Source organism: Erithacus rubecula, assembly GCF_903797595.1.
Source record: "Erithacus rubecula genome assembly, chromosome: 8".
Classification (NCBI taxonomy): Eukaryota; Metazoa; Chordata; class Aves; order Passeriformes; family Muscicapidae; genus Erithacus; species Erithacus rubecula.
In genome coordinates this window covers 14,758,641-14,781,896 of record NC_136659.1, presented here as the reverse complement: position 1 = coordinate 14,781,896, position 23,256 = coordinate 14,758,641, and the positions used below count along the sequence as shown (strand labels likewise).

At 35.9% G+C, this 23,256-nt stretch overlaps 1 protein-coding gene across 13 annotated transcripts in view; it reads right to left on the bottom strand.

The window, feature by feature from the left end:
* The window catches only part of ZNF385B (zinc finger protein 385B), a 145,964-nt gene that overhangs the window by 18,045 nt on the left and 104,663 nt on the right, over positions 1-23,256 (bottom strand). For all 13 annotated transcript variants that reach the window (XM_079310360.1, XM_079310363.1, XM_079310365.1 and 10 more), the window contains 2 exons: positions 16,187-16,297; positions 3,677-3,839 (listed from right to left, as the gene is read on the bottom strand). In XM_079310360.1, the coding sequence (XP_079166486.1) occupies positions 3,677-3,839; positions 16,187-16,297 (274 nt within the window). The remainder of the gene's footprint in view (positions 1-3,676; positions 3,840-16,186; positions 16,298-23,256) is intronic.

The following is a 23,256-nucleotide window of genomic DNA, read 5'->3' as shown; positions in this document are numbered from 1 at the left end:
GCTGAGAGTGGGACATGTAGAGTGGCTTTGGTGGGCACCTGGCATCCCACCAGGATCAACACACCACAGCAAGTGCAGCTCCCAGTGCTACTAACACAGCTGTTCTGTAAACACACCTCAAAGCAGCTATGAAAAAAAACTTGCAGGGTCACAGCAGTGATTTTCTAGCATGTAAAACTGTTATACAGCCATTACTGGACCTTTCCTGTGTGGTTTGAGAAACTGTGTGGGAGACAGGTTATGGATATATCCCCTATGGCCACTTCCAGTGTGCAGGTACCTGTCAGGACAAGCAGAGATGGCCCAGCTACAGCTGGAGAGCAACAACTTTGTCACACAACCCCTGGTGATTCTCTCCTCTCTGCAGAGTGAATGGGGTAGCGTGGTTGAATTTACAAGTACCAATAAATAAACATTTTCTGAATAGCAAGGAGTTGTGAGGTTAGACAATGATATCACATACTAGCCTAACAAAGTTAGTATGCAAACTTGTTCAGTTGAACCCATTGATATCCACTTACAGTGCAGCCACCTGAACCATTCCTCTACTATGGCTTTATATTATATGTTTGCTAATGATCAATTTATAAATGCCCTTTCCAAGTCACATCCTATTATTAACTATAGGAGGGAAGAACTCTCTCTCACAATGTGGGCATTGTCATGCCCAGACCACAGTCACACTTTTCAGTTTGGCTGAGATCACTTTTGTCTACAGGACCCCATGTTCTTCTGGAAATATCCCAAAAAACCTTAAAGATTAATTTAACTTTTGTAGCTCTGCCAGCAGTCACATTTCTCAAGCTAAAAGGAACAGCTGTAGAGACACCACTGCATCATAGGTTTTGAAAAATAAGGACTGGATTAATTTGTATTTTGCCTTTGATAGATTCATCACTAGCTGAGCTAATAGTGAAATGGTTTTTCCTTTTAGTACTATAGTGGTGACTTCTGACACATAAGTGTTTTGGACTTCATGCTATGTCTGACTCAAAGAATGCATGGCCCTGTAGCAAACTTAACCTGACATTTTAGTTCAATATTTAACAACTGTTCTGTCTAGAGAGCTCCAAATCATTCATCATTATCTCATTCAAAATGACAGCACATCAGAAAGGATGCTGCTCGCTCCTGTTGTGTCCCTTTATTAGCAGACCTATGTAAGAGAATAATTGCAGATTATCACTTTACTGTAATGCTCCCTATCCTTTCTGCACTAATACCCATGGAAGTGCACAAATAGAAAATGATCACAAGAACTTGTAATTGCCTTTTCTGTTTAGCTTCTCTTTCTACTCATTCATACACTAGAAAAGGACACCAGAAATTATTTACTACTTGAGGAACATTTCTCAGGAATTATTCAAAGTACAATGGCTAAACAACAGCTTCCTAAGTGGTGGAATTTAATTCTCATCCTTGATTTCATTTAGCTTATGTACTTCTAAAGCAATTTTTTCCAGACCTACAGCACACACACTTTCAGCTGTCCCACCCTGAAGGCAGAGTCCCTCATCAGTCAGCAGGTGAAGCAAAACAGAGCTCTCGTGGCATCTTTCAGGACAGATGATAAGTTAGGACTTCAACTTAAGTGGCAATTTTCATCAAACTTAAATGATTTATAGGACTTATTTATAGGATTAAAATATCTACAACTCTTTTTTTTTGTTTGTTTGTTTGTTTTGTTTTTGCACACCAGGCAATACAGTCAAAATTGTGAAGACACAGCCAGAAAATAAAAAAGATAGGAAGAGACGACATGACCACTTCCTCTGGAAATCAAGATAAAAACATGCACATAAACTGAAATTCTTAGTATTAAAGATATTCTAAGGAAAATGAAAATATTCTTCAAAAGTTAATATCTAGTACTAGTGCATTTCTCAGAGAACACAAGCTGTGTCAAACGATTCAGAAAAAATGGTATATGTTAATTTTTTGCTCCAAAGCAAAAAAACCAACCAGCAAAAAAAATCCCACAAAAAGAAACAAAACACGTAAAAAATCCCCTCCAAATAGCTCAAAATACTACCCAATGGCAGTGACTGCTTCAGTTGCAACAAGCATTATGTTAAGGAGATAAATACATGTCAAAGAATAGATGGGCAACAGCATCTGTAAGGGAAACTGAAGATGAACAAAACTATGATTTGTTTCAAGTCTGGTAAAACCCCCAGTCTTCAAGTTGTTTCCCACCTCTGTGAGCAGCTTTCCCTACAAATACAGAAAATTTATCCAAGTTCAGGTTTTTCCTCCCGAACCTCCCATCCTCAGTAAGTACAGTAGTAAGAGGCTGTGGGGAGCCTACTCTTCACAGAGAATCCCACTGTTCTCCTGATGGGAAGAAAGTGTTTAACTAAACTGCCACTGGGATTTATTTCTAATGTAGAAACAGTTGCAGTGGTGTAATCCAACCAACACAGATGGCAATCTGTCTAATTTGTACAGAGCAATTAATAGCATAACAACACACTGTCAAAACAGGGCAATTTAAAAAAAATATCAAGAGTAGGTTTCCCTTTTGACTGGTTGCATTATTTTATCAAAAACTGAATGCCATTTTTTTTAATACATTGCAGAGAAAAGAAAATAATTAATGCAATTCAGACCTCATAGTCTGGCAAAGGAAACACAAAACAGCTCCAGACGGTTTCTGGAAGGGAAAGACGGAATTTTAAAAAGATGGGAAAACTTTTGCTAACTACACTAAAATGTGATTTTCTAGGTAAATCAACTCAAAATTTGGCATCCACTGTCATTGTTAAGGACCCACAGGTAGTTTTGAGCTCCTGTGAAAACATCAGGGTGATTAATATCACTGATACTTTTTTTGAGTTGGATTTGTTGTTGTTGTTGGGTTTTTTTTGGTTTGTTTTTTTTTTTTTTTTGTTATTTTTAACATGTCAAAAAACTGTTATTCACCTCATGGCACCTAAGTCATGATCTCTGGTGAAGAGGGTAATAAATGGCTCCCTAGGCAGAAGCAAATTTATCAGCAGTAGTCTACTGGATTGCCAGTCAGGTAATCCACAGTAGGGGCCTTCCCTGAATAACACTGTCAGCAAGTTCATTAAAGTCTCCTGTTTCATTCAGTAATACAACACTGACAGAGCAGAAACTCAAGCAATTCCACTGCTATTTGTGTTGCTGACCTTCCTTAGATTAGTCATCTGGAGGGTAAAAAAAAAAAAAAAAAAAAGAATAAAAGAAGTGATGTTGAAGCACTAATGAGCTATGAAAGTCAGGAAATACCCAGGCCAGGAGGCTTCACATTTCTGTAGGTGTGTTTTCCTATTAGAACAACATTGTCTTATTCAGAAAGGAAAAATTTCTTACAAAGGTTTCTTGTGCTTTGACTAAATATATAACCTCAGAATTCATCCTTCACCCACATCCATCCACTACTGGCATAAGAACATCCATACTTTTTAATAGCAAATTGCATAGGTTTTACAAAAATACACTTTAGCATTCAGAGGCACCAGCTGTTTCACAGACATGACAATGCAATTTGAGAGTATCAAAACAAATCAATTCTGCACAAGAAAGCAAAGCAAAGAGTTTAGAAAAGACAAATTATGAATCACCATCACGCGACCAACTTCTCCCACACAAACACAAAAAAAAAAACAAAAGGAGAAATAAAGGATGCATAGAACAAAAAGTTTCCATTGACCTGATTTGTCAGAGATGCTGGCTGTGACTGGCGTGGTGGAGCAGCCCGTGTTAACCTTTGCACTGTCCTTGGAAGAACCAGCTTTGGGCTTGTTTTTCGTTGCCTCTAGTGCTTTGACCTTCTTGGCATGTTTACTTCCTTTGTAGTGGGCCTCGGCCTGGCTCTACAAAGGAGAACAAATCAGGCTCACTTGTTTTTTTTTTTTTGCACTTGTATATAATACAATAGATGACAAGGCAGAAAAGTGATACTTTCAATAGTAGGCACCATATTATTCCACCTAAAAAAATTTAATAGGTTTATACTAACAGTTTTTGTGGATGAAAGTTCAAATGACAGGATTTTTTTGCATATTTTCATTAACTTGGAAAAAGAGGCTCTAATTTACATAAAGCTCTGTCACTCCTAACATAATTCTGTACTTCTATGTTGCTTAAAGATTTAAAGGACTATACAAATGTAAACACATCCAATTCAGAAAGATGTTACTCCATTTTCATGTGGTGTTCCCTAGTCCTTATTGCTTGCAGCTAGAAAGATGTACTGTGCTGAAACATTATTAAATAATCCATTCTACCTTCTGTTTGATCTAGTACAGATGTCATAAAATACCTTCACTTTCACACTAACAGCAACTGAAACAACTGAAAATTGAAAAAGTATTACTTCTCCATTAGATCAAAAAAAGAAGGGTTAAAATGAGGGAACACCATAAAATTCAGTAGACCCAAGTGCAACATAGAAAACAAAATACTTGTGAATCTTGATCGCTTTATAAATTGTCTTGAATATTATTTTTTAAATACTAACAAAATTGCAGTCTGAAGAACAGGGAGAAGAGCAGCTTTTAAAAATTATTATTATTTATTTCATCTTAATCTGCCCAAACAGAACAGTAGAAATATGCACCGAGATATTTTGCCTTAAAACTATCTTCAGAAACTAGGTCAGTGTTTTTGAAGTTGCACAGCTAAATCTATACACATAAATATCTGCCCATTTTTTCAGTGCTCTTGAGTTCCCTTCATTGTTCCTGACTCTATATAATCAGATTCCTTGACAAATCAGTTTGGCTTTTGTTAGAAGCAAAACTGAGAAACTACATACTTAATACAAACTGCAAAGCTTGGAAATTTCAGCTAATGAATTTAAGTGGATTTCTTGACTTCTCAATAAATTAATTTAGCAAATAATGGGCAAGAAAAAGTTCTATCCAAAACAGTCTGTTTTCATTACAATGTACTCTTCAGCAAATAGCTTTGCATTATTAATATTTATGAATACAATTTTAAAACATTATTTCAGGCATACCACTAGGTGCCTCTATTGAAGGTTACATATTAACCAAAGAAGTTAATATTGTTGTCTATTTCAAATTAAAACACTCAGAGAAAGCATGCTTTTTCTAAGAACATCTTGGCAGCTGGCATGTAGAAACATCAGTGCAAGTAAACTTTCACTGTGTTCATGCAAAACCACAATCACTTGTCTCTTGTCAATCGATTATTGACTATTTTATTTAGTTTGCTGTGTTAAATCAAGCGAGCCATGAAACAAGTCACATGCTTTTTATAAAGAGCAACTAGAATAGCTAAGATGCTTGAACTGCATAAAAAGTGCTGCCCTAATGAGGAAAATTGTTTCAAGATCAGCAGAAATGGGCATTACAATACAGGTGCCTGGGACACATAATAAGACCTTTATCATATGGGAGAGTAGAAGTGAAGAGTAGGCAAGAGAACAGACAGCATGTTGGAGTCCTCACACAAGTTACTGGCACTGTTACACTGATGGAGAATTGCTGCTAAAATAGAGGAGTGAAGTTCTTACACACCAGAACTTAAGTGATTGTACAGCCTGTGAAACACAGTGCTTTCCACCTCAGAAGAACAGTGCATGTTGTTGTTGGGTGCATCTTTCCTTTCATAGGAGATTTTAGGAAGCAAGCATTCAGTAAGAAAGGCTGCTAGATTAGTTTTATTTAGAATTCCTCTGAAAGTGAGATATCTTTTAAAAACTTTGTTATAAAAACAGTGAAGAGTTTACTAATCAATTGCTGTTTAAATATTTCTTGATTTTAAAACCTTTGAAATATTGACACGCATACAAACACAATTTAAGGATCATGAAGAAACAACTAACCAGCTATACACTAGTACTACGTGCACTACTTAAAGGGACACTTGTCAACTTCTGGGTTGGATGTCTCCAGTTCTGAACGTGGACAGAGGAGCACAGTCCTGTTTGTGCCCAGCCATCCCAATGTGCCTCATGAGGCACAGGAGTCCTGCCCTCTCTCCACCATTGCTGGGTTTTGTCCATTTCTCTTAAGCTTTGCAGTTACCACATGATGCACCAGAAGGGGTGTTTTCCACCAACAACATTCAATAAACTATTCACACGTTGTAGAGTATGAAAAGTGGAGCTAAAAATTGGGGTGAATATATATACCCTTTCCACTCCAATACTTTTAACAATAGCAAGTGCAAGATTGTCTATTCAAGCATTCTCAAGTTGATGATGTCCCTTTAAATATTTGAACTCTATGCTCTGAGCATATGTGTGCTGTAGATAGGATCATATGCTGCCTGAGGCCAAAGCTATGACATTAGAGACATAAATGCACTCAAGAGAAAGACTTAGTAAGTCAATTCCTTGATAATAAGCCTTTCTGCTGATATTTGCAATAGTAATGCCTGCAATATCAGTAATAACCTACTACAGTCTTTGATTCCCTTCATTCAATCCTCATACAGTGCACATGAGACCTGTTGAGAACAAACAAGCCCAGGCAGAATTAAAATTGAGATTTCCATAATAAACAAGTGAAGCTTCATTGAAACATGATGAATTGACTAATTTTTAAGCTTTCTAACTATCATAATCTACCAATTCTTTATAAGGCCAAAAAATATTGCTATGACCATCCTAAGCAGGGGTTTGGAAATGCTATCCTTCAATACTGTTCAAACTAGACCATATTCCTTTTGGGGCAGAAGGGATTCTCCAGGCTGGATTTTAAAATAGTTAGGGGATGCAAAAATTTACCTTTCAAAATTTGTTTCAGTGCCTCACTTTGTCAATTAAGTATATATAATTTGTTTCTATATTGATTTTGCCAATTTTCAGTACCAGGGGCTGGATATTGTTAAACCTTTGGTTTTTAGGCTTTTTCTACCCATTTCTGTTCTGTGAATAGAGAAACAGATACTCTTTCCAAGCATTAAGTTAGAGAAGCATTCCTTAAAGTACTGAAGCAATTTCTCCTAACCACATGACCATTATTTTCTAGTCCTTTCAGAGACGACTTGAAGTTCAGAGTTTGCTTTTTATGCACTGTGGGATAAATCATTTGATTCAGTGGCCTTTTGATAACTGCAATGCTGCATCATCATGTCATGTAAACCTTTGGAATTTTCTGGAGTCATAACAAGAAAAGAAAAAAGGGCAACTGAGGCAATCTGAAATTGGAACTCAAGTTCTGATTATTACAGATACAAATTATTGTGATTATTAATTTACTGATCATTAATAACTTTAATTTTATGAAATATTTGCAAAAGCACCATATTAAAAGCAAAAATATTTGTTTCAAGTCTCACTTAAAACTTGCTTGTGACACAAATACAGTCGTAGAGCAGAGGTTATGAGCTTTGTAGACTAGATCATTGAAATACTGGACTTATCTCAGAAATAAACCATGACATATACAATCTTTATTTTTAGTTAAGCCAAGAAGCTCAAAATTTATTTTTATTTTCTCTGGTATCCAGAGGAAGTTGTGTACACATAGGGTTCAAAAGTCATGTGCATAAAAGAGAGATACTTTACCAATATTAATATAAAGCCCCACTACATTGCAAAGTTAACTTAAGAAAAAATATTATTGAGATACAATATTTTAAATGGATACTGAAGGTACTTCATGATCATCATTAAGTACAACTAATTAATGCAAATTCTGTGTCAGTAAAACAGTATTTGAGAAAAAAAAATAGGAAAAACCAAAATTAAAATCTCTTACCTGAAGATATCATTTTATACTCATGTGCTATAAAGATTTTAATTGCAAAATACTTTATTCCAGTGTATATGGCTACATTTACTGTGGGGATTAATTCATTCTACAGTAAAATAATTTATCTGTGCCACAATTCAATATTATTTAAATATTTATTTTTCATTTCCAGAAGATTAAATTACATCTATTTCTTCAATAGTTGGTATTACACCTCACCATTGAATTATCATTATTACAATTTTAAAATTAATTTAATAATAGGTTAGGAGAATACTTTTTGAGAAAGTGAAATAAGAAAATATTTCTATTAAAAACTTTACCTGAAAAGAAAGTTTAATCTTGAATTGAATCTAAAACTGTGATCTACTAACTTGATATATACACATTGCAATATTTTTAAAAAAACCTGCCTACTTGCTAGACAGCACAGAAGACCATCAGGTATTGGCCAGTAAGGCTTAAGCAACAGGAAAAGCTTTAAGCTGCCATAAATATGACAATATTAATCAGAATGCAAAAAATACCTGACAGACCAAATTCCAAAAAAGTGTTTATGCGTTTATCTAGCATTAATTTTTGATCAATGGGGTGCATATTTTATGACACTAAAAAAAAAGTCTATACATTGTTAAGGCCATGGCTTAGTGAACAGCTGCAAATTAAGTTGCTAAATGTCAAGAATATAATCGACAGACAATTATGTAGTTTTTCCCCATAATTTTTCTATTTTACACATCTTAAAATTTATACACCTTAGTTCTATCCACAGTCTTTTATTACCAATTAAATACCCTCAACCAACCAAAACTTATGAAGGTTTTAATTTTTAAGAAAGACTCTATGTTATAAGGATTAATGACTTTGCTGTAAGAATGGTTAACTTTTTCTGCTCTTAAAATTATCCAAATGCTATATTTTATTTTAAGTCTGAAAATTGCTATTTTCAACTACAAATTATGGATTCATTGATAGCAGTATTTCCTTTAAGAAAACTCTGAATTACATACAAGACTGTAGTACAAAAGATAACAGAATATTCCCCATCAGAAGCGATGACTGACACTATATTTGAAATCCACATGATTCATTTTGACAGTTCACAGGTGACTGAGTTTTAGAATCTACTTGTGATGTGAATGACTAATTAACTGAATTTATTGCTACACAAAGAAACATTAACCTGAGGAAAGGCTTGAGTAAGTCTAAAGGTTCAGTGTGTATGGGTGTGAGATTTTTCAGGTTTATTCATGATCAGCTGAAGTAGCCTTTCATTAGATCTTAATGGAAATAAGACAATTGTACCATCTAGTCTTGAGCTGAATGCTTGAATCTGCTACCACATCATCCAGTCTGGCAATTAACACATACAGTTAAATATAAGTAGATCTGCATGGACAGAAAGAAGGATAAATGCAGAAATAAAGGGAGACTGCAGCATCCACATGGGAAATGCAGGTTCCTGCCTTGAGCTGTGCAGTATTAGGTGAGTGCCACAACTAAATGGAACTGAAAATGGTGCCTCACAGCTCCTATTTCTTCTGCCTTGCCTAAAGAAGGAATTCCACTCTGGACAGAAAATACTCTTAACAGCAATTCCAACTCTAACAGGCTGCCTGGTGAAGTGGTGGAGTTGCTATCCCTGAAACTATTCAAAAACCATCTGGGTGTGGCACTTGGGGATATGGTTTAGTGGTGAACACGGTGGCTGGATTTATTTATCTGAGAGGTCTTTTCCACCCTCTGTCTCAAATTCTGTCCCAAATGCTGTGTTCATTTGGTGTTGGCACAATTGGTAATCTCTAATGAAAAATATTTTGTTGAAAACACTACAAAAGCCTCTGCCATAACAGTTCAACCACAGAAAATGAAACAACTGAAAGACTGAACAGATATATAATAATCCTGAATACTTCCCTTCTATTATGGAGTAGTTACAAAGATTTTTTTTTCCCTGCATAACACAAAATAATTTTCCATAAATTCAAGCTAAAAAAACCAAACAAACAGGTCCTAAATATAGTCATAACTTATCTTGCAGAAAGAACATCTCTCAGCACCTGTGTTCATGCCCACTTTATACATCAAGTTAAGTATGATGGTCCTGGTAGAGAAGGAAACTAACTGTGCAAGACAGGAGCAAAGAGGTATTTATGTTTGTAACATATTGTTATTTTAATTCACAACACATCCTAAACTAGAAAGCTCTCTTAATAGTAAAATGTCTACAAAATGTTCGATTGCTTAGTTTGTCTGTTAGAACCATTCTGTAAGTGTATGCACATTTGACTCTATAAATTATGAAGAATATAGACTAGAATCATAACTCCAATAAAAATTACATTATAAATTAGGAAGAAGCGTTGAAAAAAATACTTTTATCTCAGTTGTTATTAATAATGTAATTGAGGAAATATGCAAATCTGGTGTGTTTTTTACATGAAAGCTACACATTAGTTTTTCCTAACTGCTCAAAATCATAAAAGAATATAGAAAAACAGGGAGCTGTGAATATCAGCCATGTCATAAGAATTCAACTCATATTTTAAATACCTTACCAAACTTAGTTAAAAGCTCCATTAAATAGCTGTTATTTGAACAGAACTTCCATCATGTTCTACCCCTGTACCCTATAATCATGCGGTATTTCTGTCATGTTGGAGCTAACAACTTTCATCATTTTGTCACTTCTGTCTACAAAACAGAAAATTACCTTCACAATTTCCTGAGATTTATGCTTTTAATTACCTCCTATCCGCTCCACTACCCTCCATACTCAAAGAATCAATATAGTCATATAAATAAGGAAAATGTAAAACGTTTGGCATTGGAAAATGACAGTTCTGTAGATTTTTATGCTATGTTATTGATTATTTTGTTTATTATCCCTTTGACAGCATGAATTCATTATTTAAATCTGCAAAGACAACTTTTGGTAATACTTGCCTAAACTTAAAAAATTTACCTTCTGGCTTTTTAAAAGGATGAGGACTAACATCTCATCATCTTTATTAGCTTTAAATGCAATCAACAATAATATGACCTTCATTTTCTCTTATTGCCAAATCATTACATCTGGGTTTTTTTTTATATGCTTACAAGGTGAGACCTTTTGAGCTGTCACCAAAAATCAGGCCTGACTTGCAGTCATTATCCACACAGTAACACACTGTGCAAACACAAGTTTGTTTTCAATCCAATTACACCCTATGAACAAGATGAGCAAGTTCAAATGTTAACTCAGCACTGCTGTGTTCACCACTAAAACATTTCCCTATACCACCTCCCTAGACAGTCTGTTCCAATGTTTGACAACTTCCTTCTGGTGAAGAAATTTCTCCTAATATCCAATCTAAGCCTCCCCTGGCCCAATTTGAAGCAGTTTTTTCTCATCCTATCACTTGTTTCCTGAAGAAGAGACTGACACCCACCTTGTTACAACCTTCTTTCAGGTAGGCAGAGAAAATAACCCCTCATTCTCCTTTTCTCTAGGCTAAACAATCCCAACAACCTCAAGACTAAATAAATAAAATAAAACTAATGGGAGAGAAGAGCAGAGAAACTACTTGAATACAGGGTAATGATTCAGATAAGGAGAAAAAAGCAATTCTGCAGAAACCAAACAAATGTATTTGCAACTACAACTCACTTTTCCCTTATGGCTGCAATCTACAATGTCAGATGCCATAACAGAATAGAGATCTTGGGACCAAAGCTCCACAGCTGTTGAGAGAGTTGTTACCACACACCATTTGAGGAAAATGCTGCAGATTCATCTAGTGGCCAGAAGGAATAAGAAAGAATGAGCCAGGGGTAGGCAGAGAAGGAGTCTATATGGGATAAAAAAAAGAGACATTTTTCCCCTTGCCCTCTTGCTACTGGACCCTTTCACTGGTATCACATGAATTCAGTAAACTCACTGTTGTGGTATAAAAATGGTATTCCCCATGAGATAAGATGAGCAGTAAGAGCAACAATATTAATAACAAAAATTAAAAGAAAAAGAAACTCCCAACAATGAATAATACAAGACTGCTCCATTTGCCACATTTACCTGAGTGGAAGGAACCCCTTCATAAGGAGAGTCCCTTTTGTCCACTCCAAGCAAGGATGTGAGGTGGTGTAGAGCAATCTCCAGGATCTGGCCATGCCTCTCCCAGCTACTGCAAAAAATTAGCCCTGTCCTGGGCTGAACCAGGACACTTGCTCAAGGAGTTTTAGTTTTGCCAGAATGTCTGTGGTATATATAATTATTATCACCATACAAACTTATGTTATTAATCCCAGAATTCTTAAAAAGAAAAAAAAAATACTTCTTAAAAGGAAAAAAAAAGTATTTCCACAAATATTAAGCTAGATTTTTCACACCCTATCTTGCTTCCTCTTGGTGGAAAACACATACCCTAAAAATCTGACTCACAATCACAATCTGTTTCATGGAGAGGATACTTCCTCTTCTACTGCCTAGTCTCTCATGGTAGTAAATATAACTGAGTATTTCTCATTTTTTCTGAGCTGGATTATAACACAAGACCATAACTTCAATCTCAGTGACACATTAATCATTGCTGCACTGGAGCACATGCTGTGTCATCACCATGAAGAAATGAAAAAGTTAAATGGTGTTTACTGATAATTTGATGCAAAGATGGAAATACCTGTGTTTATTCCAAAACACTGAAGCACATCCAATTGCAACTGTTAATGGATAATATTGCTTTTTTCTTTTTTTAAACTATTTTCAAATAGTTCTATATGTTCCTCTGCATAACAGAATGAAGTTCATGCAAATTAGAGTAAGTATCTCATTGACAATACTGTTCAATCAAACTCATTAACTATCAATCCTCATAACAGTATCATTCCTAAAATGAGATTTCTAAACTACTTCAACTACACTTGATTTCTGGTATCTACCATCATTAAAAAATTTTAGGAAAGAGCCCTTTCTCTATTCCCTCCTAACAGTTCTAGAGGCAGGCATCCCATAACATTTGGCATGTTCTCAGGTGTCCTTTGTCAGTTAATCAGCCTGTTGCGGGTGTCCCAGACACCTCAGATATTTTAACAGCAAGAGACTTAGATTTAGGCACCCAATCCCACTCCAAGCTCCAGCTAGCGTATCTTAAGCAGATCATGCAAAAAAAATGTTGAAGCAACCTCAGTTATCATTGCTGTAATGTTGATACTATTTTTACAGATATAATTCCCCTGATGGACTTCAAAGTTCAGGCTACCAAGACAACTTTAGCTTGCTATTACTGCAGAGATGACATTTTATTTTTCTGTTTTGCAAGATTTTGGATCATCTCTTCTGTACTACAGTTTCTTCTGGAGTTGACAGAGATTGGAAGGAATGCCCAAACTAGTTGTACTAGAATTTATTAGCAGAAATAGACAACCTCCAATTTGACCAAAATTCAGCTGAAAGTATTAAAAAAGGACAAGTTGATTATAATGGAGAATGCCTATAAGTATGAGTCAATAGACTATAGACCCCTGCCTCTGAATCTCATGCCAGAACACTCTCATCAAAGCTAAATATGCAGACACATATTCAAAAGAAACCCAAAACCTTTGCAATTCACTGTATTAATTTGGTGGGAGGTTTGATAACTATAACTATAAATAGACTAGTCTGATTTTTACTTTTTTACTACTTTTTTGGTTTGTTGATTGAGACCAGTGAGTATCCACAGCACAAGGAAAAGACTGCAGGCAAGGAAACAAATTTTGTTCTCACAGATGAATACCCACTGTCTGATAAACCACCAGAATGAGGTCAGCATCCTCAAACACCAGAGAAGTGAATAAGTAAGGAGAATAAAAATAAAAATAATTTTAAAAAACCCAAACAAACAAAAAAAAAGACACTCTATTAGTTTCATTTTGCCATTTTCAGTTCATTTAATTGCATAATTTAGGTCAGAGAAAGTTCAAAGGAATGAAATGCCTATCAACAACAAGAACTATGTCAGCCTTGTAGAGCTATAAGGAACTGCAAATGTGGAGTGACTGTACAACAAATCTAGCCCTGCAATGGGCTACACTGAAGTGTTAATGCAGAATCACAGATGCTACTCAAAAGCATGCAGCATGGTGGAGCCAATTTCCTGAGAGGTTCAGCAGTTACAAGGTTCACACCTATATGACTCCCTTCTTCAGCAAACAAAGCATGGATTGTAAAGATTATTCCATGCCCTGAGCATAATTTCACATTATTTTTGGTCCAAAGGGACCAAAAGGAAAACAAAGTCTGCAAAGCTTGGTTGAAACCCCACTACCATTGCCCCAGTGAAACAATAACAACGCACATTTTGGAGTGGGGTGTGTCTATTTGGTTAGGCAAGAATAATATCCAAGGAAAATAGCATCTCACTCTCAGAAAAAAAGATGCAGCACGTGCTCATATAAGTAATTCTTAAGGTTAAATGGCTGAACCTCAAGAAAAATATAGAATCTTATGTACAGCTTCTCAGGAGAAGCTAAATAACCCAGTGAAAAGCTAGAAAGCTTTTAAAATAAAAGTACTACACTATGAAGATCCATTTTCCAAATATTCCTTGATGTTGAGGTTATGAAAAAATTGTGAAATTAGATTTATATTTAATTATCTTCTGGTATTTGTAACACTGCCTTAACCTTAGCACTTTCCAAAATCAAATTTCTTTGCTGTTGTGAATGCCCTGGCAAACTAAACTGCTGTAGAAAGTAAGATGCTGCATTTCAGCATGTAAAGTATCACAGTCATGGTGCTTCATCCTTCCTTACAACCTTCATTTCAAAAGGATGATGAAATTTTTCAGTAACTACAACTGAATATATTTATCAAATTTAGGAAGAAAGAGCAACCACCCTATTGAATATACCTGGCCCAGAAAACAAAGTGTGGCTACAATTTGCCCTGTTTTTGTGATGCCACTATTTAAAGCAGAATATGATATGCATCTTTTGTTCTACTTTGTAAGTCTAGACAGGAAAAATTGCTTGGTTGACAGACATACAAAATGATATAATATTTGAGCTCTTTTTTTGTTTTTCTGAATCAGTTGTGATTCCATTTTTGTGCCTGAAGTGCTGTTTGAGTGTCAGCACAAAGTGAGTGACTCTTCTGGGGACAGGACCCATCATCAGAGGGACCCTGCCCTCAAGAGGAGAGGGAAGAGTGAGGACAGCCTGAGCTGCCTCACTGGTGATGGATCCACCTCAGGAGCAAAATCCATGAAGCCAAAGAAAATTTTAAAAATGTTAAGTTCCTTGATTCAACCAGTAAAAGGAGATACCTGGACCAAATATCAGAGCAGAAAATATTTCTTCTCCTTAAATCTTAATCTTAAAGCAGAAAGACAAGTGAACTAAAATTAAAATAATGACTTCTGAGATCAGTTAACTAAGCAGATATTGCCACTTCAAAGGAAGTTTAATAAGCTTGTCAAAAGATGACAGATTTAGAAATCAATTTGAAGCTAAGACAGCACTGCTTCAAAATCCTTACCAGCCCAGACAAGAAAGGCAAACTAGGAAAAACACTTTACCAGACACTTTCCAAAGTGCAATGTTAGAGGCAGAGAAAGTGAAAACCAGGGTAATGGGTATGGGTGCTTTACTGCACATCCCTAGGAGCATGAAATACTCAAAGGCTTTGAGGAGGTTTCTGAGACCAAAATTATGGCAGAAAAAGATATAATATTGACACATCACTTAGGAATTTGTTCTTACCATTGAGATTTAAAAAAAAATAATCTGGGAGTTTTGGATTTATTTTTATTAACTTAATGACATCATTAATGGTCTCCAGGAATAAATATATATTCCTTAACTATCAAAGGTCATAATTTTCCCTAGATATAGTGTCCCTGAATTCAATTTTCAAGCTACTTAGGAAAAAGCATTAAATGGTTGTATATTTTTAAAATACCAGCATACTCTTTTGCAATGATTTTTTTTTTTTAAATTAACCTCCAGGAAACAGTCCCTTTGAATTTCTCATTCTCAAAATGACAGCTAGAACTAAATGTTTATATTTATTATAAATGAAAGGTATTGGAAAAGTGACTTTATTCAGAAATTGAAAGACCTATCAGCAAGGATATACAATCAACAAGAAAAGCTATTGCTTCTGGAAGAAAAGCAAATATGACCTGGAGAACTCACTGGGAAGCTTTTCTGTTTCACCTCCTTTAAAAAAAAAAAAAACCTCAGGCAAACATTTCTTTTTGCAAACCCACTTCAAGGTTATTGTACCATCAAATGGGGTCTCACCTATGGATGGGGCATTGGATATCATGCCAGAGCTATCCAAGAAAATTAAGAGCTCATGCTCTGTGGACTTCTGCCTATGAGTGGACAAAATACCAACCCATCAGGCTGAGCAGAATGTAGATAGAATTGGAATGAGCTATTTGAGAAAAAGAGATTTATGTTAATTATACCTAGTGCACCAATTTGAAAAAAAAAAAAAAAAAAAGGGAAACAAAATAGGCAATACTCACATCAGAGTTAAAACGAAGCTGGCAGACATTACAGGAAATGACTTGCTTCTTCTTTGGGGGAATGGACACTCCAAATGTATGGTTTATGACTGCTTTTTGCACAGGATCCATCTGGAGAATAAACAAAAACCAATTCTTAACTTTTCAGGGCAATTAAGAGTACAGAAGAAAAATCAAAAAACAACACTTCCAGCAGAAAGCTCTTTTTTTTAAGATAAACAGGAGAAATAAGATTCCAGACCTCACAATAATTAGATTTAACGAAGGTTAAGGAATTGGTAGCATGCCAAAGCTGATGAAGAAAAGGCAGTTTCATTGTTGCTGTCATGTCCAGGTTACTAAATAGTTCTTTCCCCCAACCCTGCACATCCTCTGGGCTGCAGGGTCCCGCTACCACCTCTGAATTGCAAATGAAAGCCCCCCCAACACCCACTGTTCCAACAGACATATTACAGAAGCCACCTCTGCACCCTGAGAAGTCACTGTCATTTATTTCTACATGTTTTCTTTTGAGTGATAAATTTTGCAAAATATTTTCTCCTGGAGATCTCTTTGTGAAAGGAGGTCCTTTGCAGGCTCAATCACAAATACCACTTGCTGGGAAACGAGGCTGCAATTCCCAAGCATTTCCATGCAGAATTGATGAGTGACAGAGCCCATGGGAAGGCTGAAGTTCTGAGGAACATGAAGGCAGTGTTTGTACCAGGAAAGTTAGCACGTCTCAGAAAACCTTTTTAACACTGAAAAAAATGTGGTGCAAGGGAAAAAGCAGAATATAGTACTCCTAAATTTGACTGAACCTTTTCAGGAACTTAGAACTGATCACATCTTTGGTAAATATCAGGATTCATGTTGGTCATGAATATGCTCAGGATTGCAGAGCTCTCTGCTGTTAATGCTGCAGAACCTGGGGAATGACACAGGATCCTCAGGAAACAGAGTTTATAACTGCTACTGTGTCAAGGCTCAGTCACAACATGTCATTCTTTCTGAGGTGACATGAATACAGATTAAAATTAATTTCCTGATGCTAAAACACTCAAATGAAATTTTCTAATTGAAGAAAAAGCAAAATGTCTGGTCTGATCTCACAACAGATTCTGCCCTCAGCAGGATGTTGAACTAGATGACATCTGAGACCCCTTCCAACCCGAATGATCCTATGAGCATCTGTGTGTGGTCCCTCATCCTCATCTAAAATAAGCTATGGATTCTGAAGCAGAGAGGGGAAAAAACAGCAGTTTACAACAAAATATAAGTGTTCATTTCCCCATTTTGTTTTTAAACCAGTTCAGAGGAAAATAATTTTATTTTTTATAAAGTTAGATTTTTCTGAAGCCTGCCTTGCAACCACAGTGATGACTTTTTCTTTTAAAGTGCTATTGGAAGAAACCAAACCTGGCTGTTTAATCCCAGGTGATCCACAAGACACATCTAGTACTAAGCTGATGCACGAAACAACAAAAGAACAGCTAAAGTAACTGATCCACTGAAGAATTAGAACAGGAAATTACCTGCCTCTAGACTTTTTAAACATGAAGATAAAGACTTTAATTTTCCCTTAGTAAAAATTTTCAACTTCCAGAGAATCCTGCACAACTGAGGAGTTTCTGCACGTATATGTACACACACACACACAAAAAGAATTCAATAAAAATTATTGCTTGTATCTGCCTAAGAAGATATTCCCCAAATGTATTACCTAACATTAAACATCTATGTTGGTTTTGGTTTGTTTTTTTTTTTTTTGACAATGGCTACATATATTTCTTGCTGCATCAATTTTAAACCAAATGCATGATTTTGTAAATCGCAATAGTAATAAATTTTCCACAGAGGTAATTTAATTTTTATCAGGTTCTGCAACTAAATCCTGTATTTCATTGCCACAGGGGTGCCACATGACAACACAAAAGTAAAACCACTTCATCTGGAATGATCTACTGAATAATTTAATGACGCATTGTTGTTAAAATGAATTGTGACAAAATCTAAAAAAAAACCCCAAAACCTGAAACAAATGCCCTTGTTACCTGTTTCTTCTATTTCTAGGACATAGTTAGAATTCAAATTCTAAAAGCATAAAACACAATAAAAAATCATTTTTCTCATTTGTACCATTTAGGACATAGTCTATCAAAGTTTTACATGCAGATTAAAAGTTTTTTGAGCATCCACTTTATATATATTGTTACATTTATTATCCATGTTAAAATATTGCTGTATTATTAGAGAAGAGTTGGTTGGATTATTTTCTTAAATGGAAGATAGTATTTAAATTGAAATGTAAAACTGAAGTGTTAATCAGTTAATCCAGGAAAAAAAAAAAAAAAGAGTAACATTCAAAAGTACCTCAACCATTTGGAGTGTCTGAGATCGGTGAAATAGCAAAAATACCCTCAAGAGTCTGCAGACCCGTTTAAAAAGACCAGAAAGGGAAGCAGCAGTGATCAATGACTCCTCTGTGCATTCCAAACAACAATCCACAGCGCTAGGGCAGGCAAGGCACTTCACAAACACACAATGCAGACTGTGCACCAAGTCCCAGCTTCAAACAGATGCAGCAGCCCAAGGACAAAAATCCAGGAAAATAATACAGCTCATGCTGCCTGCAGAAAGCACCACTCATGATCCCCAGGGTACTGGGTAATGATCCCTCCCTAACCAGAGCCCTGCATGCAGGCTGGTCATGATTAGAATTCAAGAAGTGCAACATTAACAATTAATACGCTTTAAATATATCAGAAACTGGGGTGGATTACAGCATGCTGGAAAAATAAAATAGTATCTCTCTGTTAGAAGATTAATGCTTCAGGGTAAACTGATCTTAGATCTCTACACAAAATCACCCTCTTCATTGCAGGGAGGGAAGGAGGAGAAAAGAGGGAGAGAGTTATTTGTTGAGGTATTTATTAGGAAATGATGCAGCATAGTTTGCCCAGTGGGGAGCACCAGTATTTAAGAACCAGATCTATAAAACAAAATAATAACAGAAGCTAACAGCTACCACAAATTCAAATTAAAATCTGCACTACACTGTTTTATGCTACAGGGAAATTTAACAAAGCAATTCGTAGTACTCTGGTAGTCATAACTAGGTTTAACAACCTGTTAGTATTGTTCTCATATTTTGATTGGTTTAATAAAAAGTTAAGTTTTAAAATGCCTTTCCAAAAAGTTGAAGATACTATCTTTTTGCAATGATTCTCATTACAACCATCCAAACTTTCAAAGCAAGTAAAGATTAAGAGAATTCAGACAGAAATACTCTACAACTATTGAGATTTGCAACAACTTTAAAGGCACCTAGAAAATACAAGTGTAGAAACAGACAGGAAAGAAAAGGGGCAGCATAGAAATTGTATTTCCTACTGCTTTTCTCATATCTTCTCACCAAATTTTTTCTGGACTCAGGTCTTTTCTGTGTATTTGAATTCCAGTGATTTTTTTCTTGCATAGTTAACCCTGAAACTGATATAAACCAGTTTGCATCCTTTGAATGCACTCCAAATGCTATAGTCTTCAATGTCAAGAAATAATTACTTTTGTTGAAATACACTTTTAAAAAATCCAATTTTATAAGACTTGTACCACATTCTCAAGTTATCATTGTGCTACTCAGTCATTCTGTGTATGGAAATTATTCCATTCCCTTCTACATTTTTGTTGCCCATCTCAATTCTACCAAAAATATATTGAAGATATGGACAGGAACCACATAAAATGTTCTGGATAGATCAGTACTGAACTCTGAGCTGATGTTTTCAAGAAACCACTGTTATAAACCTGAGCTCTCACTCCCAAGTCTTGATGGCCAATTCCTAGCACACTACTTTCTATGTCAAGTTTTGTGAATTTTTGCTTCCATGTGACTCACTTTAGAAATATCTAGATGTAATTTTACCAACCACTATTGTCTGGTTTGTCAATCTCATCAAAGCCTTTCACAATTTTTGTCGTTTTTCTTAGCCTTCACTAACTTGGAGAACTTTGTCAATAGCAAATTTCCTCAGCTCACTTACCTCCAAGCAGCTTTTTGTCCTGCAAGAATCTTCAAATGCCAATCTAGTTTTCTTGAAAAATCTTTGCCAAGGAGTTTTGTGATAAACCTTGTTAGTAATTCAGCCTATGTAGATTTAAACATCCTTATTCACATGTTTACTGACAAGTCTATAAATAGGCTTGTAAAGAGGGATTTATCTTTACAAAGGAATTATGTTGACACTTAACTGGCAGCTTATAGGATGAAGTATTCTACTATTCTGTTCTTACTGAGGTACCTGTTCATTTGCCTGGTAAAAAACCCCTTTCATTCTCCATGGAATAGGTTTTAAAAACTTGCATCATATCTCCCACCTTTTAGTCCTCAGGTACAAAGGTAGTTTTAGATGAGATGTTACACCTTATAATCAGAAATTCAAGAATTTCACCCTTGAATTCTCTTATTCTTGCTACCAGAAACTCTCCTTGCCCTGCTGTATATCATGGTACCACAGATTCTTTCTCTTGGGAAAGGAAACAGACTACAAAGAGACATGAAAGGAAGAAGAGAAAAAAAACAAGGGCATTTGGTGAAACTGAAATCCTGGTTATTTTGAAAGATCTCTTTATACACAGCAAACTCTAAAAACACCAATTTGTGAGCCTCAGAAATAAACTGCAGTGATTCTGAGAGGAGGTAAGCTGTGTTTTCATAACAGAAGCATAACAAAGCTGAGTAAGGTTTAAAATTGTGGCTGGCAATGTATGTCCTGTTACCTCTATCAAGATGTAACTCTTGGGTCAAATATAGAGTTAACTGTTGGACAAGCTTTTGTAAACATAATATTGGTTGTGGGGATAAGAGATGTAACTATCACTTAACCAGCCGGCATAATTAGTTTCTGAAAAACACAGAGTGGCCTTAAGCATACTGTGCTGGTCTACTCTGATAAAGAAAAGTTTTAAACCACAAGTAGAAAAAACTGATAATATAATCCAGTATTTCCCTCCAGAAAAAAAAAAACAACACTGGCATGTATAAATTACTAGTGCAACATCTAAATTAAGTTCTGTAACTCCTCATGTGTTTGTGCTCCAGTTGCTGTGAAAGCCAAGCACACTGCCACTGTGGAGAACAATCATACACTGAAGCTTATCATAAATTCTGCCAGATATACACAATCCCCTGCCATAACTGTACATATTACAATGACTAAAAGAGTGACAGAAGTGAATACACACACTCAGCAAAGCACATATTTAAAATGCCCAGCACAAAATCAGAAACAATAACATTGTGATGTAATGCTTGGCATGCTTGGCCAACACAAACCAGCAAAAATCTGCTCTATCCACATTTGTGCTGCCTTTGCTCCAACAGGGAACATATTTCTCATTTGACTAATTGTAAGCATAATTTAGTGCTCAAGTCATTGCAATTCTATTATACATTTCATTGCTTATTTTGCATCACCAGGAACCCTTGTGTCACTTCTACTGATGGAGCTCCTCCTGAAAGGAGGTTGTAGCAAGGTGAGTGTCACTATCTTTTCCCAGGTAACAAGAGACAGGACCAGAGGAAAGTTGTACCAGGGGAGGCATAGATTGGATATAAGGAGAAATGTATTACTGAAAGGATTATCAAGCACTGCAACATTGCCCAGGGAAGTGGTGGAGTCTCCATCCCTGGAGATATTAAGCAGACGTGTACATGAGGCATTGAGGGATATGGTTCAGTTGTAAACTTGGGAGTGCTGCATTAACAGCTGAACACAAGGATCTTAAGGGTCTTTTCCAACATAAATCACTCTGTGATCTGAACAACTTTCTTTTCTTGTAGGAAAGCCATCAATATTCTCTGTGCATCAGCTCTCCTTGAGCAGCACAGAGTGTGTCCAGAGATGTATTCCTGAAAAGTGAGCCTGCAGCTCTCCAAACATCATCTCCCTACACCTCTGTCCCTATGCTCTTCACAACATTCTTGGGGTTCTTAAAACACAAGCAGGAGTAAATGGCCAATAAGCAAACAAGGTGTGACTCAGATTTTCAGCAGATTTGGAGACTTGTGCAAATACTTAATTAAACAAAAAGAATAATTAAATTACAGCATTATAGAGTTGTTTTTTTTTAACTGTCATCCTGTGGTCAGAGAGTTGCTTTAATCACTCTTTTTCTAAGGAGCTTCTCTCAATGTACTTACACACAACACATTTACACAGAGCATGAAATCTGGATCTCAGGGAAATCAAACCTAACCATGCTTAGGTTTCAGAAAGTCCATGATTTTACTTTTTCTTTTCAAAATGCTGAGTAGATGTATTTCCCCAAGTGCAGAAAAACATAAGCATCCACTAAGAAAGAATTCAGACCACAGGGACTAGCATCTCCCTTCCCTTACACGATTCCTAAAAGACAGCAACAACAACATTGTACTCTGAAGGCAAATCCCTCTGAATGCAACTTCTCACTGTGTTTGTCTGTCCCCTCAATTTGGCATCAAGCTCGAACCTCCCCGAGAAAAACAGTGGTTGTGATAGCTGTGACCTCCACACTCTACTACTAGGCAGTGTAATCAGCCAGGAAGTATCTTAAAACAAACCAAAAATCTTGCTGTAATTCACTTGTTAATGTTAGATATAACAGCTATCCATGAGGAGCTGCTGAATTAAGAGTGAGTACTGAAAAATAAAAAAAGGGCAGAGACACCTTTGGCATTTGCACTTCTACTTCATTTTTAGTATGAGACAACTAAAAGGACACCCAGAGCTGGAAACAACCTTTTACATCTTAAAATAAATGTTAGAAATACAAATAAATTCAGCTTCCCCATTTTCCTTTTAGATTAAGGTTCAACTAATTTTGCTTTTGCAAATTCCACATTATTTCTGTTAACAGAGTTGCAGGGCTATATCCCTGCACTTCAGAGACCAATTTTCCATCTCCAGCTCCTAAATTTCCCTCATTACATTTTTTATATCCAGTCCTATGGTATAATGCAGAGCCTCTGGATGTGCTACCTCCCTGCATGGTCCCACTCCAAAGTAAAGTTTGCATACAATAATTAAAAAAATGCTGATTCTCTTTGTGTG